Source organism: Hydra vulgaris, chromosome 09 (genome assembly GCF_038396675.1).
Source record: "Hydra vulgaris chromosome 09, alternate assembly HydraT2T_AEP".
Classification (NCBI taxonomy): Eukaryota; Metazoa; Cnidaria; class Hydrozoa; order Anthoathecata; family Hydridae; genus Hydra; species Hydra vulgaris.
The window spans coordinates 25,961,132-25,976,384 of record NC_088928.1 but is presented as its reverse complement, the minus strand read 5'-3'; the positions used below and the strand labels follow the sequence as shown (position 1 = coordinate 25,976,384).

The 15,253-nt window shown below is 30.2% G+C and overlaps 2 protein-coding genes across 2 annotated transcripts in view; one reads left to right on the top strand and one right to left on the bottom strand.

Moving 5' to 3' along the window:
* Window positions 1-12,297, bottom strand: part of LOC100203222 (arf-GAP with coiled-coil, ANK repeat and PH domain-containing protein 2) — a 39,594-nt gene extending 27,297 nt beyond the window's left edge. Inside the window, exons 1-4 of the mRNA XM_065805161.1 lie at window positions 11,988-12,297; window positions 3,974-4,129; window positions 3,241-3,354; window positions 1,085-1,177 (exon numbers count right to left, since the gene is read on the bottom strand). Coding sequence (XP_065661233.1) covers window positions 1,085-1,177; window positions 3,241-3,354; window positions 3,974-4,129; window positions 11,988-12,089 — 465 coding nt within the window. The 5' untranslated portion in view covers window positions 12,090-12,297. The remainder of the gene's footprint in view (window positions 1-1,084; window positions 1,178-3,240; window positions 3,355-3,973; window positions 4,130-11,987) is intronic.
* A 598-nt stretch (window positions 12,298-12,895) lies between these two features.
* Window positions 12,896-13,921, top strand: LOC136085373 (uncharacterized). The gene is made up of 2 exons (XM_065806674.1): window positions 12,896-13,186; window positions 13,415-13,921. The coding sequence occupies exons 1-2, from the start codon at window positions 12,896-12,898 to the stop codon at window positions 13,919-13,921; spliced, it is 798 nt and encodes a 265-aa protein (XP_065662746.1).
* The last annotated feature ends 1,332 nt before the right edge of the window (window positions 13,922-15,253 follow it).

The window sequence follows — 15,253 nt, the reverse complement described above, 5'->3', positions numbered from 1 at the left end:
CTAGCATTTTGTTTAATCTAGTTTTTTTTTAATTCTAGTTTTTATTTGTTTGTTTATTTTATGCTTGTGATTTTCAAAAATACTTTCATATAGGGTTGCTCAAAGCTTCTAGGGATTTAGGGCAAAATTAAATTGCAAAGCTCTAAAATCTAAGATTCATCTATACAATCCCATTGCAAATATGATTGCATAGACTTGATATTTAGCAAGTATTTTAGACGATCCCTAAATCATTGGGGCTTGGAAATAAATTGTTCCACCATCGGAGCAACCTTGCTCTCATTTTGTTTTATTAATATTTAAATGATGTTTAAAAATAAAAAGCAAATTTAAACTACTTTTTTATTTTTATCACAATAAAAACTTCGCAACTTCGAAAAGAAAAAAAATTTATTCCCATATTTCCACTAAATTGACTTTTAGTCAATTTCAAAAATGTATTAGTTGATTTTAGTAGACTTAAGAAAATATATTAATCAGTTTGGTCAGCAGTCGAATTATTTAAGTCATAACAACACTATTAGTAATATTTGTTAATAGAGCAACATTTTACATAAATTAGGCATACTGGTTTTACTATAAGATAATTTTAATTTCCTGGCACACCAGCTTTAAGCGAATGCCCAGATTCACTGATGCAATGAAATTACATTATCTGATCAAATCAGAGATTTTTAAAAACAGACAATACAGAAAACTAATAAAATGATTGAAATAAGTTTCAATCGCAGATCAAATACTATGGTTATTTTTAATTTTTTTAAAATTGTTTTATCTGATTTAAAATTCAAAATATTTTTAATAAACATTCTTATATCTGAACTTTCTAATGAACTTTTTTAACACCTAGAACCTTTAACATTCTAAATTTTTAAACCTTTAAACATATCTAAATTATTTTATAAACTCAAACATCTAAATATCTAATAACTTTTAAATAATTAAAAGAAAAAATTAAAACAAAACTGTTAAAAACCTGTAAACAACTTTTTAAAACTTTTTAAAACCTGTAAACAAATTTTTAAAACTCGAGAAAATATCTGTGAAAAATAAAAACATCTTTGAAAAAATAAAAATAAAATACCTCTGCTAAATGAGAAATGTGAGGCAAAGATGCAAATTTTTCCCAAGTTATATGCAAGTATTCACTCGCTTTCAAAAGCTTTGATTTGCACTTCTAAAAAGAAAATCACTAAAATGATTTTTCTATGTTTGTAAATACTTTTTCTGAAATAATTTCTTTGACATGCGACATAAACGGTTAATTTTTTTTATTTTTAAATGGAGCTAGGTTAAGTAAAATAAAAATACTTATTTCTGACAGTTATAAATAATTTCTAACATTTATAAAAAAATTAGTTCTAACATTTATAAATAAACTAATTCTAACATTTATAAATAATTTCTAACATTTATAAATAAATTAATTCGAACATTTATAAATAATTTCTAACATTTATAAAAAAATTAATTCTAACATTTATAAAAAAATTAATTCTAACATTTATAGATAATTTCTAACATTGATAAATAAATTAATTCTAACATTTACAAATAAATTCTAACATTTATAAAAAAATTATTTCTAACATTTATAAAAAAATTATTTCTAACATTTATAAATAAATTAGTTCTAACATTTATAAATAATTTCTAACATTTATAAATAAATTCTAACATTGATAAATAAATTATTTCTAACATTGATAAATAAATTATTTCTAACATTGATAAATAAATTATTTCTAACATTGATAAATAAATTATTTCTAACATTTATAAATAAATTATTTCTAACATTTAAGAATGATCAAACTAGTATAATCTCTCTTATTTCATGTGAAATACTTAAAAAATTAAATTTATATAAACATATACTAAAAATATAACACATATATTATGTGATGTGTCACATATATATAACACAGTGATGTGTCACATAATTTCAACACAGTGATGTGTCACATGCATAACACAGTGATTTATCACATAAATGAAACAGTAATGTGTCACATATATATGACACAGTGATGTGTGCATATATACGACACAGTGATATCTCACATATATATGAAAGTGATGCTCCAAATAAATATGACACAGTGATGTGTCACATATAAATGACACAGTCACGTGTCATATATATAAGATACAGGCATGTGTCACATTTATCCAACAAAAGAATGTGTCACTTATATATGACACAGTGATGTCTCCTATATAATCAGTACTTAGTAGTCTACACATAAGATTTTCTGTTTAAGTATTTAAATCTATTAATGTATATTTTTTAACAGATTCTTTTAAATTATTAAAAAACACTTTTTTTTTAAAAAATTTGCTTGCAACAAGGCTGCAAGCAACCAACAAGAAAAACACACCAATAACTAGCAACAATTTATGTCAAAGCAAAAAAGAAATAAAGAGGAAGAAAACAGTCGACAAAAAATGGTAGATGGTAAAAGTTAGGAAAGCATAAAGACAGGAGAAAATTCCAAAGAATTGATGTGTTTTAAGAGTTGTAATGAAAACCAAGATTTTATTAATGGAAAAAAATTAAATTTAAAATGGACTAATGATGCGCAACCAAGTCAGTGTTGGTCCTGTTTGACAAAGTGAAATATCAAGTGATAGTAGAGCAAGAGGAGCAAAATTAGGATTGTCAGAGGCATATATATGTTGTTGGGCTCATGATAAGATATAAAGAATTTGTTAATTAAAAACTAAAAAACTAGACAAGATTCACTTAAGCATTTGTTTAATAGTTTAGTGAAAGAGAATTTACTAAAGAAAGTTTTGAGTTTAATAGTTTAGAGAAAGAGAGTTTACTAAAGAGAGTTCTGGGGAAAACTTTTGACTATTACTGGAATGTTGTATAAACCACAAGCTGTATAAAAGTGAGAAATATTTAAAGAAAATAATAACAAAAGTCTGAGTGATTTGAAGTCTAACAAACGATTAAACTGTTTCTTAGGAATGAGTGTTGTCATTAGATTCAAGAGATGAATTAGGAAAAGATATTTACAAACAACTTCAATTTTAGGAGAGCTAAATCCATGTATGAAAGGTAAAATGACTTCGTTAATAAGATTTTCAAATTACTACAAATATATTATAAAAAACATATGTAGAAAATTTTTATGCCGTATATTGAATTATCCCTACATCCTATATACAATTATCATCTATTTTATATATAATATAAAATAAAAACCTAAAGAATATATAAAGTATTTTAACCTTCATTTTTTCAAAATCTTTGACCATTGCCATCATAGGTTCAACACCTAACATCAACGTTTGAGTTAGCAGCATATCACGATAACATTCGATGCGACTTAATGCATCTGCAAACTTGTATAAAACAAATATAATTCCGATTCAAATAAAAATAGCTTATCAAGAAAAAAGTTTAAAGAAAAAATTATATATTAAAAAAGGTACACAACAAACTCTCTAGGTTAATCAATTAGAATTATTATATTTCAACAAAGCAAAGGTTTTTCATTTTTAAATTGTTTATAAATATAATAAACACTATAGGCCTAATAAAAGAATTTTGGAGTATCTTTGGGGTATTTTGAGGTATTCAAGAGGGTTCAAACTTCCTTTTTGTTTTATAAGTTGTTTTCCTGATTCTTGGAATATTTATAAATGTTAGAATATGTCTACAAACAGTTGATCTAGAGCAATTTTTTGCTAAGGAGTTTGGTTTGCTGCAAATGAATTATGTGGATGTAATAAACAAAATCCATGTGCAGTATAAAAATATAATTTTTAATTTTGATTAGTTAAATGATTTTCTTCAACATTATATAATTTTCTTTTATGTTATAGAATATTCTTCAACATAATAGAATAATAGAATATTGTTACTTAAATAATAATTGTTATAATAATTTGTATGCTTTACATTTAAATTTAATATTAAAAAATTTATTGTTGAGTAAGAATAATAATAAATTTTTTATACCTTAGCCAATGGTATCTCCATTAATGAATCATTTTTGAAAGCTTTAGATGCAGAAAACATTACATCACTAAATTTATTTCCAGCATTAAAGTGGTTTATACCACTTGAATGATAGTTTTCTAGTGATGTTGCCAGTTCATGAATAATATTACCCATCTAAAGTCAATTTTAATATTATAATTTAACACATTTTATATATATATTTATATATATATACATATATATATATATATATATATATATATATATATATATATATATATATATATATATATATATATATATATATATATATATATATATATATATATATATATATATATATATATATAGATCTATAGTTTGTTGGCTTTGGGAAGAGCGGAAGGAAAACAGTGATTCTTACGCCAACACATACGTCACTTTTAATTACTTATATATATATATATATATATATATATATATATATATATATATATATATATATATATATATATATATATATATATATATACACACACACACACACACACATATTTTATTTTTGTAATTTTAGTGAAATAGTAGTATATAACAATTGTATATAACAAACTGAATCCAAGTCTAAATGTCAAATAAGAAAGTTATCAAAACAAGATGTGATACTAACATGTATTTAATTGGTTATCAGTTACCAGTTTTAAATAAACTGTTGTTCAGACTGTTTGCCCACAATTACTATTGTCCTACTTTTTTATGGTTTAAAGAGAAATAAAATGGAACTTTCACAAAGCTGTTTCAATACTTTTGATGAGGTGCTAAAAATTTAGTTTCCGATGTTCCAACAATGCAAATAAAAACTTTGCAAAACTAAAAGTATTGTATAACTATTATGTTAATGTTGGGTCTTACAGAACTGAAAAAACAAGACTTACAGAACTGAAAAAACAAGTCTTACAGAACTGAAAAACAATTAAAATTAGAAACTATTTTAATAAACAAATATAACTGTTTGATGTAGCCCATGCAGATTGTGACAGATTTTTCACAAGATATAAAATTCCACAAGAAAAAAGAGAAAAAAAGAAAATGGTAATTCCACAAAAACTTTAGAACTTAAAAAGCGTCAATATAAATGAGTATATCAACATTTCCAAGACAATGTCACAATATAAAATACTGACTATTACAATAATATAAAAGAATGTTCGCTATAATTTATTTAAAATATACTTAAAAAAAAAATTGAACAAATATTTTTAACCTGGATTAGTTGATCATATTTCAGATTTAAAATATGAAGAAACTGATGAGGAACAACTGTTAACTAGCAGGTTTTTAGAAAATTTTAGACTTATAATTAAAGGAAACTGATGAGCAAGATGTGTTAATTACCAGGTTTCTAGAAATTTCAGAATTAAAATGTGAAGAAACTGATGAGAAAAAACTGCTAATTACCAGGTTTCAAAAAAATATTAAGACTTAAAATAAGAAGAAACTGATGAAAAAAACTGCAACATGTTTCTAGAAAAATTATTATATTATAAAAATATTTAAACTCTAACAAAACAAGTTTTAGAATTAAATCCACAATATGCTATTGATAATTATTTATTACTAGTCTTTAAAATGGTTTTGTCTTTATTGGTGTTAGAACTCATTGAATGGCTGGAGACCTCTTTTTAGTTTTAACAGTTTTCACCTTACGCCAGTCCCTTTTTATAATGTCTTTCTAACAGTTTTTTATATGCATTTTTTTATATATTTTCATTCTATTTTATTTTACGTCTGATAACTGTCTGAGCTAACCAGACTAAAATATGATATGAAAAAACTAAAAATTAGTAAGTACTTAGCTGTGTTTTATGTTATATATTATACACATTATTAAGTACAACAAGAAATGTCAAAACAATTGCTAATCTTAGTTTTACAATAACTACATCAATAGTACATCAATATTACAGGATATGCACATTGTTATGCTAATCCTCAAAACTACTAGCATTGACATTAAAGACACTATTTAAAAGCTCAATAAGCAGAGCACATAAAAAAATTAGAAAAATAATAACCCAAAATATTCAAGAAATTTTAAGCCCTTAATAAAAAGGCTAGCCTTTATAATACATTTATAATCTGGCTTTAAAATAACGAGGTAAATTTTCAACATTTTATACTTTTATTTTGTACAAAGTGTCACATAATTTAGAGAACCTGCGAGAACCTATATTAAATACTTGAACTTGAAAATATAATATGTATACAACCTATTTGAACTATATACATTGCCCCTAACTTTCCTTTTTGGGTTTCTTTAACCTTTTAAAATAATGACTTGTAGCTTATGTTATTTGCTTGAAATCAACTTTAATTTCTTGTAAACAAAAATACATGTTATTTTGTTTGTTATTTTACAAATTGCACTGTTAACCTAACAATTTTTTTGTTTTTTTGTTTAGTAATAATATAAAAATTGGCAATATTTACGGACTTATATGACAAAATAAACTAGTTCCTAATGATATACCATTCTTTTCATAGAAATTAACTGTTCTAATTTCTGCAGATATTAAACTAGAGGATTCTGAGTGAAAAACTTTGTGAAATTACAATATAAAAAGTTGATAGCTGCCAACAATGATAATACTCATTTTGAGAGAGGTAATGAAAATTGGCTAGCTCAAGATTTTCAATAAACTTACAGTACATTAAATGCTACATCATCAGTTAATAAAGTTTTGAAACCATGTTGCTCTTTTGAAAAAGCTTGTTTTTAATATTTTATTTAGCCATAAATTACTTCATGCAACAAAATTGAAACTAAGATATATATATTTATATATATATATATATATATATATATATATATATATTAGGGCTGCGGAAATTAACGATTAATTAATCGATTAATCGCTAATTTATTTAATCGATTAAAATTTCTTTAATCAGTAATATTTCGATTAATTTTTGCCGGTTTTCCGTTACTTATTTATTTATTTTTTTTGTTGCCGTACATATATATATTTACAAGTTTCGTAATTTATAATAGTAATATTTACAAGTTTCCTTAGTCAAAATATATAAACGAGATTATAATTATAATTAAAATAGTACAGACAGGACTTCAAGAAGATCGTACTGATCTTATCACGAAGCCCTTACAAGTGAATAATATATATTATGTTCAATATAGGTAATATATTATATATTAAGTACAACTAGTTGTATTAAAACTACTCGAATATTAAAGTTAACTTTAATATTCATCAATTAGAATAAACTCAAGATTACCTGTTTCTCTTGCATTATATTTATTAACGTTATTTATAAAGAAATTATTTGTGAAGTGGTATGGTACTTGGCCTAATTTAAATTTTAGCATGAACAATATATTTTGATATCTGTTAATTTGATAAATGTTAAGCATAAAAATTTATTAAAAAAATATATCGTTTTCATATAAATCATTTGCAAAGAAGTTATTTACAGTTTTAAAAGTTTTAAAAACGTCTAAACGCAACTTTTCAAAATCAATTGTTTCAAAGTCATTAGCCATGACGAAAAAGAGTATTAAATTTAGAATTTTTCAATAGAATTCGATAAATATAAAATTAATTTTGAAAGCGCGTATCTTGAAAATCTTGACTAAAAATTTTGTCATATTTTAAAATACTTACTGACCTGGGAACATTATCTTACACTTCTATATCCGTTTCTAAAGTAAACAAAGTTTGTTTTGCAAATATGGCTGCGGCAAATAATGAAAGTAACATTTCTGTCAAACATTTAACTGGAAAGTTAAGCAAGCATTTTGTTTTCAAGTTGAATGCTGATGGTAAAGTAGACGAAGGTGACAAAATATACTGCGTTCACTGCAATAAACAGTTTGGTTTCTGTGGCTCAAACACATCGCTGACTTATCACCTTCAGCACAAGCATCCTCTGAAATATCAGCAGGTTGTCGACAGTGAACGTAAGATGACCCCTCAGATAAAATCAATCACCAATTTATTTACGTGTCAGTCAAACAAGCCTGTCAGTGAAAAGGTCTCTGCCGACCTGAAGGTGGCAATAGCTCATTGGATTGCCAGTTCTGGACGTCCAACAGCAATTGTAGAAGATGCTGGACTAGAGGCGGTGCTTCGTATTGCCCTTCAAAACCAGACTTATATTTTGCCCAGTCGCTGTACAATCGACACTGTCATTGGAGAGATGTACAATGAGAAGTTGAATGAGCACAAGAAAGCTCTAGAATGCATTCATAGTATTGCTCTAACTACTGACTTTTGGACCTCCACCAACAATGAATCGTACTGTGGGATAACAGGTCATTGGATTGATTCAGAGTGGAAACTGACGTCTGTCGCTTTAGCTTGCATAAATGTTGAAGAAAGGCACACTGCTGATAATGTTACCAGTTTCTATGAAGAGTTTGCCGCAACGTGGAAGATTGCTGAAAAAAATTAGCTGTATCGTAACGGACAGTGCACGAAATATGGTTGCTGCTATAGGACGGACGGATTACAGATATATACCGTGTATTGCACACTGTCTTCAACTGAGCATACTAGCAGGTTTAAAAGCAGCTGTATCATCTCCTATTCTGGCTAAATGTCGACACCTAGTTGGACATTTTAAGCGCAGTTCAAGGAATACATCAGAGCTAAAGGCCAGCCAAGCCAGTACCTCTAACAGGTCTGACGATGTGAAGTTTCACAAATTGCAGCAGGATGTAGCTACGCGGTGGAACAGTACCTACCTAATGTTAGCCAGATTGCTGGAAGTGAAAGATGCCATTAAGCAGTATCATATTGACCATCCCGAGAATTACACTGGAGATAAACTAAGGGAGTTGGACTGGGAGAAAATGTCAAAATTTGTCTCTGTATTGGGTCCACTTGCAGATGCTACTGAGTATATTGGTAGTGAACAATATGCTACATGTTCGGCTGTACTTCCGTTAGAAGCATTTTTGCGCAGACTTCTGCGGGTTAATGATGATGATCCAGGGTATATAGCACGTTTCAAATCTGCAACACTAAATGACTTCTCAGGTCGCATTGAAAACATTGATGCATTGCCAAGGTTGCAAATGGCTGTGGCATTAGACCCACGTTACAAGAAACTCGGCTGTCTCTCAAGAGAGAAACGTGAAGCAGTTTGGACAATACTTTCTAATGCATTTCGGGTGTACTGTAACCAAAGACAGAGAGCTGAACGTGAAACTACTACCAGCACTGGCGAGGCATCAGAACCTGTGCGTAAGAATCTGAAACTTACTCTGTTGGTCAGTGACTCGGAATCACAATCCTCATCAGATGAATCACAAACAGTACATGGCTCACTGGCTGAGCTTACACGATATCAAGAAGAAGGTGTAATTCCAGAAACTGAGAATCCCCTCATGTGGTGGCAACTGAACAGGCATCGTTACCCTAACCTGAGCAGTTTTGTGCAGACAATTCTGTGTGTACCTGCCACTTCTGTTCCTTGTGAAAGACTGTTTAGTTCGTCAGGGTACATTGTCAACAAACTGCGATCTTGTCTACTTCCAGAAAACGTTAACGTCCTCGTTTGTTTACGTGACTGGCTAAAGTGATGCCTACTTGTACTTGTCAATTAAACTGAATACAGTATAGCAGGCATTAAGTGTCTTGTTTGTTAACGTTTGTGAATACTGTAGTTAGTTAACGTTTACCGATAACAACTTCACCTCACCAGTGGTGAAAAGCAGGTTATTCTGTCGACTTCAGAATTAATCGAAATTAATCGATTAAAATTTTAGACGATTAATCGAACAAAAAAAAATTAATCAGTACCAGCCCTAATATATATATAATATATATCTATACATATATATATACATATATATATATATATATATATATATATATATATATATATATATATATATATATATATATATATATATATATATATATATACATATATATATATATATATATATATATATATATATATATATATATATATATATATATATATACATATAATGTATGTCAAGTAAAATAACAACTTCAAAAAAAGTTTTTATTTCTAAAAAGATTTGTAACAAAATATATTTAGCACTAGAGGCCTTTCAATGTTTCGTCAGTAGTGCTAGTTTAAGTGCTATTATCCAAAAAAAATTTATTTTGTTTTTGTTATTTGTGTTACAAAAGTATAATTTTTAATCAACTAAGGTATTGTTGCTATTAGTTATCATTGTCTAATGATTTTCAAAACAGGAAGTGTTAGTTAAAAATATAGTGCTCTTCATGAACCGGCCATTCAACTGACAAATCTGTCAATTCTACAACTTGATATATGACCATTTGTGCGATTTCTCAAACTATTTGTTTTTACAGAATATGTTGATTGACCATTACAAAATAAACATTTTAAATAATAAATGACATTCTTGCTGTTACAATTAATGTGACTTTTAATGTTCCAGATAGTACCATTGAATGTTACAAAATTTTTTACCTCTTGCAGGTAAAATAGACACATTTTGCAACAACTATTATTACATTTAAAAATTCCTATATTTTTATTGTTAGATGGTACAGAATCTTTTTTTTATTTTATATTTGTTAAAAAAAAAATTTTTATTTGTTTTCGAGAAATTATTGAAAATCAAGCAATATTTAAAGAAGCTAACAGCCTTCAAACCTAACTCAAAATATTTGGTGTTGTTTTAGATCAAGTATTTAATTTTTTTATATTAAAGTTTTTGTTATATAATAAGACTTTGTAAGTGTGAAGGAAAGTAATAAAAATATTATGTTGATTAAATAAATTGAAAATTAAATTTTTTCTAGATGCAAAGTGGCAGCTGTCACCATTCCAAATGTGTTGAGTTGTGGCTCTCACTTCTGAATAATCTTGAACTAAGTGATTACCACACAGCCATCAAAAAGAGATGTAATGATGCTATGACACCTATCCATTATCTTGCATACATGACCAATCCTCGCTTTCCGGGTAAAAATAAGTTTTGTATTAAAAATAAAAACAAAATTATTTTCACAGCTATATGCTAATCGAATTTTTTTTTTTTTATAGGTAAAAACCTGCTGATTGAAAATGAAGATGAGGCTGAGAAATGGCTTTACAATCATTATCCTGATTTTGTACCTGGGTTAAGTTTGCTTAAATTAAAGGATTGTGATGCATTTCCTAAAAGAATGTTGAGCAATAAAATTATATCAACAATATTTTGCAGTGATTGGTGGTCTATCATCAACCAGAGAAATGAGAAATCAGTTCAGAAAAAATTGCCTGAAGGATTTTGCAAATTTATTTCTAAACTTCAAACATAATCTGGTCAAAAGGAGAGCTTTTCTCCACTCTCAGGCTCATTTATTCCCACCGAGGCCTCTCTCTCTCTCTCTCTCTCTCTCTCTCTCTCTCTCTCTCTCTCTCTCTCTCTCTCTCTCTCTCTCTCTCTCTCTCTCTCTCTCTCTCTCTCTCTCTCTATATATATATATATATATATATATATATATATATATATATATATATATATATATATATATATATATATATATACATATGTATATATATATATATATATATATATATATATATATATATATATATATATATATATATATATATATATATATATATATACATATGTATATGAAAATTTCATAAAAAAACAAGTTGTTATTTCAAAAATTATCTCCATTTAAGTAACAAAATTTTATTACAAGGATAGCCTAAGAAAACTGCAACTAACTTGAGAAATATATGTTCTACAAACTGTAGTTTTATAATAGAGTTTCATCATTAATTTGTTAATTTGGTACATCATTTATGTACATAAAAAATAGATGTAGAAAATCAGAGCTATATATACATATACATACATACATACATACATACACACACACACACATACATACATACATACATACATACATACATACATACATACATACATACATACATACATACATACATACATACATACATACATACATACATACATACATACATACATACATACATACATACATACATACATACATACATACATACATACCTCGTTTGTTTTCTGTCCCCAATATTTTAAAGACTGATGGCAAACAGGACTATCGTCGGTAACAAATTCTAATTTCGGAAGTTCAGGTACAAAAATTTCCATCTTGAGTATTATAATTTACTTTTTGTATAGCTTGAATCTATATTAGATAATAATTAAACTTTTTCACGTTTGTTTACTTGAAAAAACCTAATCTTTCTTAATATTTATAACTTCAATACTCATTATTTATAAGGTTATTTATTATGAAATTTTTTATTATTTCTTTCTCGTGTTGTGATTGCGTAATGCTTTCAGATGAAAACATTTTGGCAAAAAAAACCAATTGTCATAAAAAAAAAAAAAAAAAAAAAAAAAAAACACCAGTGTATATTAGTGCCGGTCCCAAGCCCGGATAAATAGGGAGGGTTGCGTCAGAAAGGGCATTCGGTGCAAAAACTGCGCCAAATCAAATGATGCGGATCAACAATAGGAATTTCATACCGGATCGGTCGGGGCCCGGGTTAACAACGACCGCCTCTAGTGCTGTTGCCCAACAGGGCATTAGTGGAAATTGGGCTACTTTTGGGACAAGGAAAAAGAGGAGGAGAAAAGGGGGTAAGAGAGCTCTGAAGCTGAAAGAGAGGAGGATGAGCAGGAAGGTGGGCTCTATGACCGGTAAAGGGAGAGAGCTAGCTGATGCGATGGAGAGGAGGAAGTTAAACATACTGTGTGTGCAGGAGACCTGGTGGAAGGGAAGAAAGGCCAGGAGCATTGGCAGTGGCTTCAAACTCTTCTACCATGGTATCGACAGGAAGAGAAATGGAGTAGGGGTAATTCTGAAAGAGGAGTTTAGTAAGAGTGTAGCGGAGGTAAAGAGAGTAAGTGACAGAGTGATCTGTGTAAAGTTAGAGATTGATGGGGTGGTGATGAATGTCATCAATGCTTATGCTCCTCAGGTAGGTTGTGATATGGAGGAGAAAGAAGAATTCTGGAGAGAGTTAGATGAAGTTGTTCTGCAGGTTCCTATAGAAGAGATAATGATTCTTGGAGCAGATTTTAATGGACATGTTGGTGAAGGGAGCAGTGGCGATGAGGAGGTGATGGGTAGGTATGGGGTTAAAGAAAGGAATACAGAAGGACAAATGGTGGTTAATTTTGCTAAAAGAATAAAGATGGCTTTAGTCAACACTTATTTTAAGAAAAAGGAAGAGCACAAGGTGACGTAAAAGAGTGGGGGAAGAGGCACACAGGTCGACTATATCCTCTGTAGGAGAAGAAACCTGAAAGAGGTTAGTGATTGCAAGGTGGTACCAGGAGAGAGTGTAGCTAAACAGCATAGGATGGTGATATGTATGATAGTTTTGGAAGTGAAGAAGAAGAAGAGAGTGAGAACAGAACCTAAGATCAGGTGATGGAAGTTAAAGAATGAGGACTGTTGTGTAAAGTTCAGGGATGAGGTAAGACAGGCACTGGGTGGTGGTATCCTAGATACTTGGGATGAGACGTCAAATACAGTGAGGGATGTGGCTAGGAAGATACTTGGTGTGACATCAGGACAGAAGAAGATAGACAAAGAGACATGGTGGTGGAATGAGGAAGTTCAGGAAAGTTTAAGAGGAAAGCTGTTGGCTAAAAAGAATTGGCATCTCCAGCAAGATGAAGAAAGTAGACAGAAGTACAAGGAGATGAGTGGCAAGACGAAGAGAGCAGTGGCAAAAGCTAAAAAAAAGGCATATAGTAATCTGTATGAGAATTTGAACACTAAGGAAGGGGAAAAAGATCTGTTCACATTGAACAGACAGAGAAACCGTGATGGGCAGGATGTGCAGCAGGTTAGGATGATTAAGGAAAAAGATGGAAATGTGTTGTCTAGTGAGGAGAGTGTCTTGGGAAGGTGGAAGGAGTATTTTGAGGAACTTATGAATCAAGAGAATGATAGGAAAGGAAGGTAAGAAGAGACAGAGGTTGTGAATCAGGAGGTTCCCCGGGTGAGCAAGGAGAAAGTAAGGACTGCAATTCGGAGAATGAAGTGTGGTAAGGCAGTTGGACCGGATGATATTCCAGTGGAGGCATGAAAATGTTTGGGAGAGATAGCAGTGGAGTTTTTGACAGAGTTATTTAACAGGATCTTGGAAGGTCAGAAGATGCCTGAGGAGTGGAGACATAGCATAGTGGTGCCAATTTCAAGAATAAGGGCGACATTCAGAGTTGTAGTAATTACAGGGGAATAAAGTTGATCAATCACAGCCTAAAAATCTGGGAAAGAGTAGTGGAAGCTTGGCTTAGAGGAAAAGTAGAGATCTGTGAGCAGCAGTATGGTTTCATGCCAGCTAAGTGCACCACAGATGCTATGTTTGCTCTGAGAGTGTTAATGGAGAAGTAAAGGGAAGGACAAAAGGAGTTACATCGTGTGTTTGTGGACTTAGAGAAAGCTTATGACAGAGTTCCGAGACAGGAGCTGTGGAGGTGAGGAGTAGCGGAAAATGTGGGGAGGAAAATATGAGGAGGTGAGGAGTAGCGGAAAGGTATGTGAGGGTGGTGCAGAATATGTATGAGAACAGAATGATAGCAGTGAGATGTGCAGTAGGAATGACAGACAGGTTTAAAGTGGAGGTAGGACCACATCAGGGATCAGCCCTGAGTCCCTTCCTGTTCGCAATTGTCATGGACAGACTGACGGACAAAGTTAGACAGGAGTCCCCTTGGACTATGATGTTTGCTGATGACATTGTGATTTGTAGTGAGAGTAGGGAGCAAGTGGAGGTAAACTTGGAAAGTGAGCAGAAGCAAAACAGAGTACATGTGTGTGATTGAGAGGGCAGACGGTGGACAGATCTAGTTACAAGGAGTTGATTTGGTAAAGGTCAACGAGTTTACCTACTTTGGGTCGAGGGTACAGAGTAATGGAGGAAGTGAAAGAGCGGTAAAGAAGAGAGTGCAAGCAGGGTGGTGTGGATGGAACAAAGTTTCGGGTGTGATCTGTGATAGAAGGGTGTCGGCTAGAATGAAGGGTAAGATTTATAGGACAGTAGTGAGGCCTGCTATTTTGTATGGACTGGAGACAGTGGCACTGACAAAGAGACAAGTGAGGTAGATGGAGGTGTCTGAGATGAAGATGTTAAGATTCTCATTTGGAGTGACCAAGAAGGATAGGATCAGAAATGAGTTTATTAGAGGATCAGCACATGTAGCATGTTTTGGAGATAAAGTTAGAGAATCGAGATTGAGATGGTTTGGACATGTACAGAGGAGACAGGAGAGCTATATTGGCAGGAAGGTTTTGG

What these genes read in the sequence shown, in the direction of transcription:
- LOC136085373 (XM_065806674.1), top strand. Translation starts at nt 12,896, where the DNA reads ATGAATGTCATCAATGCTTATGCTCCTCAGGTAGGTTGTGATATGGAG. An exon ending in AGAAAAAGGAAGAGCACAAG is followed by an intron (nt 13,187 to 13,414) that starts GTGACGTAAAAG and finishes TGTTGTGTAAAG; the next exon opens with TTCAGGGATGAGGTAAGACA.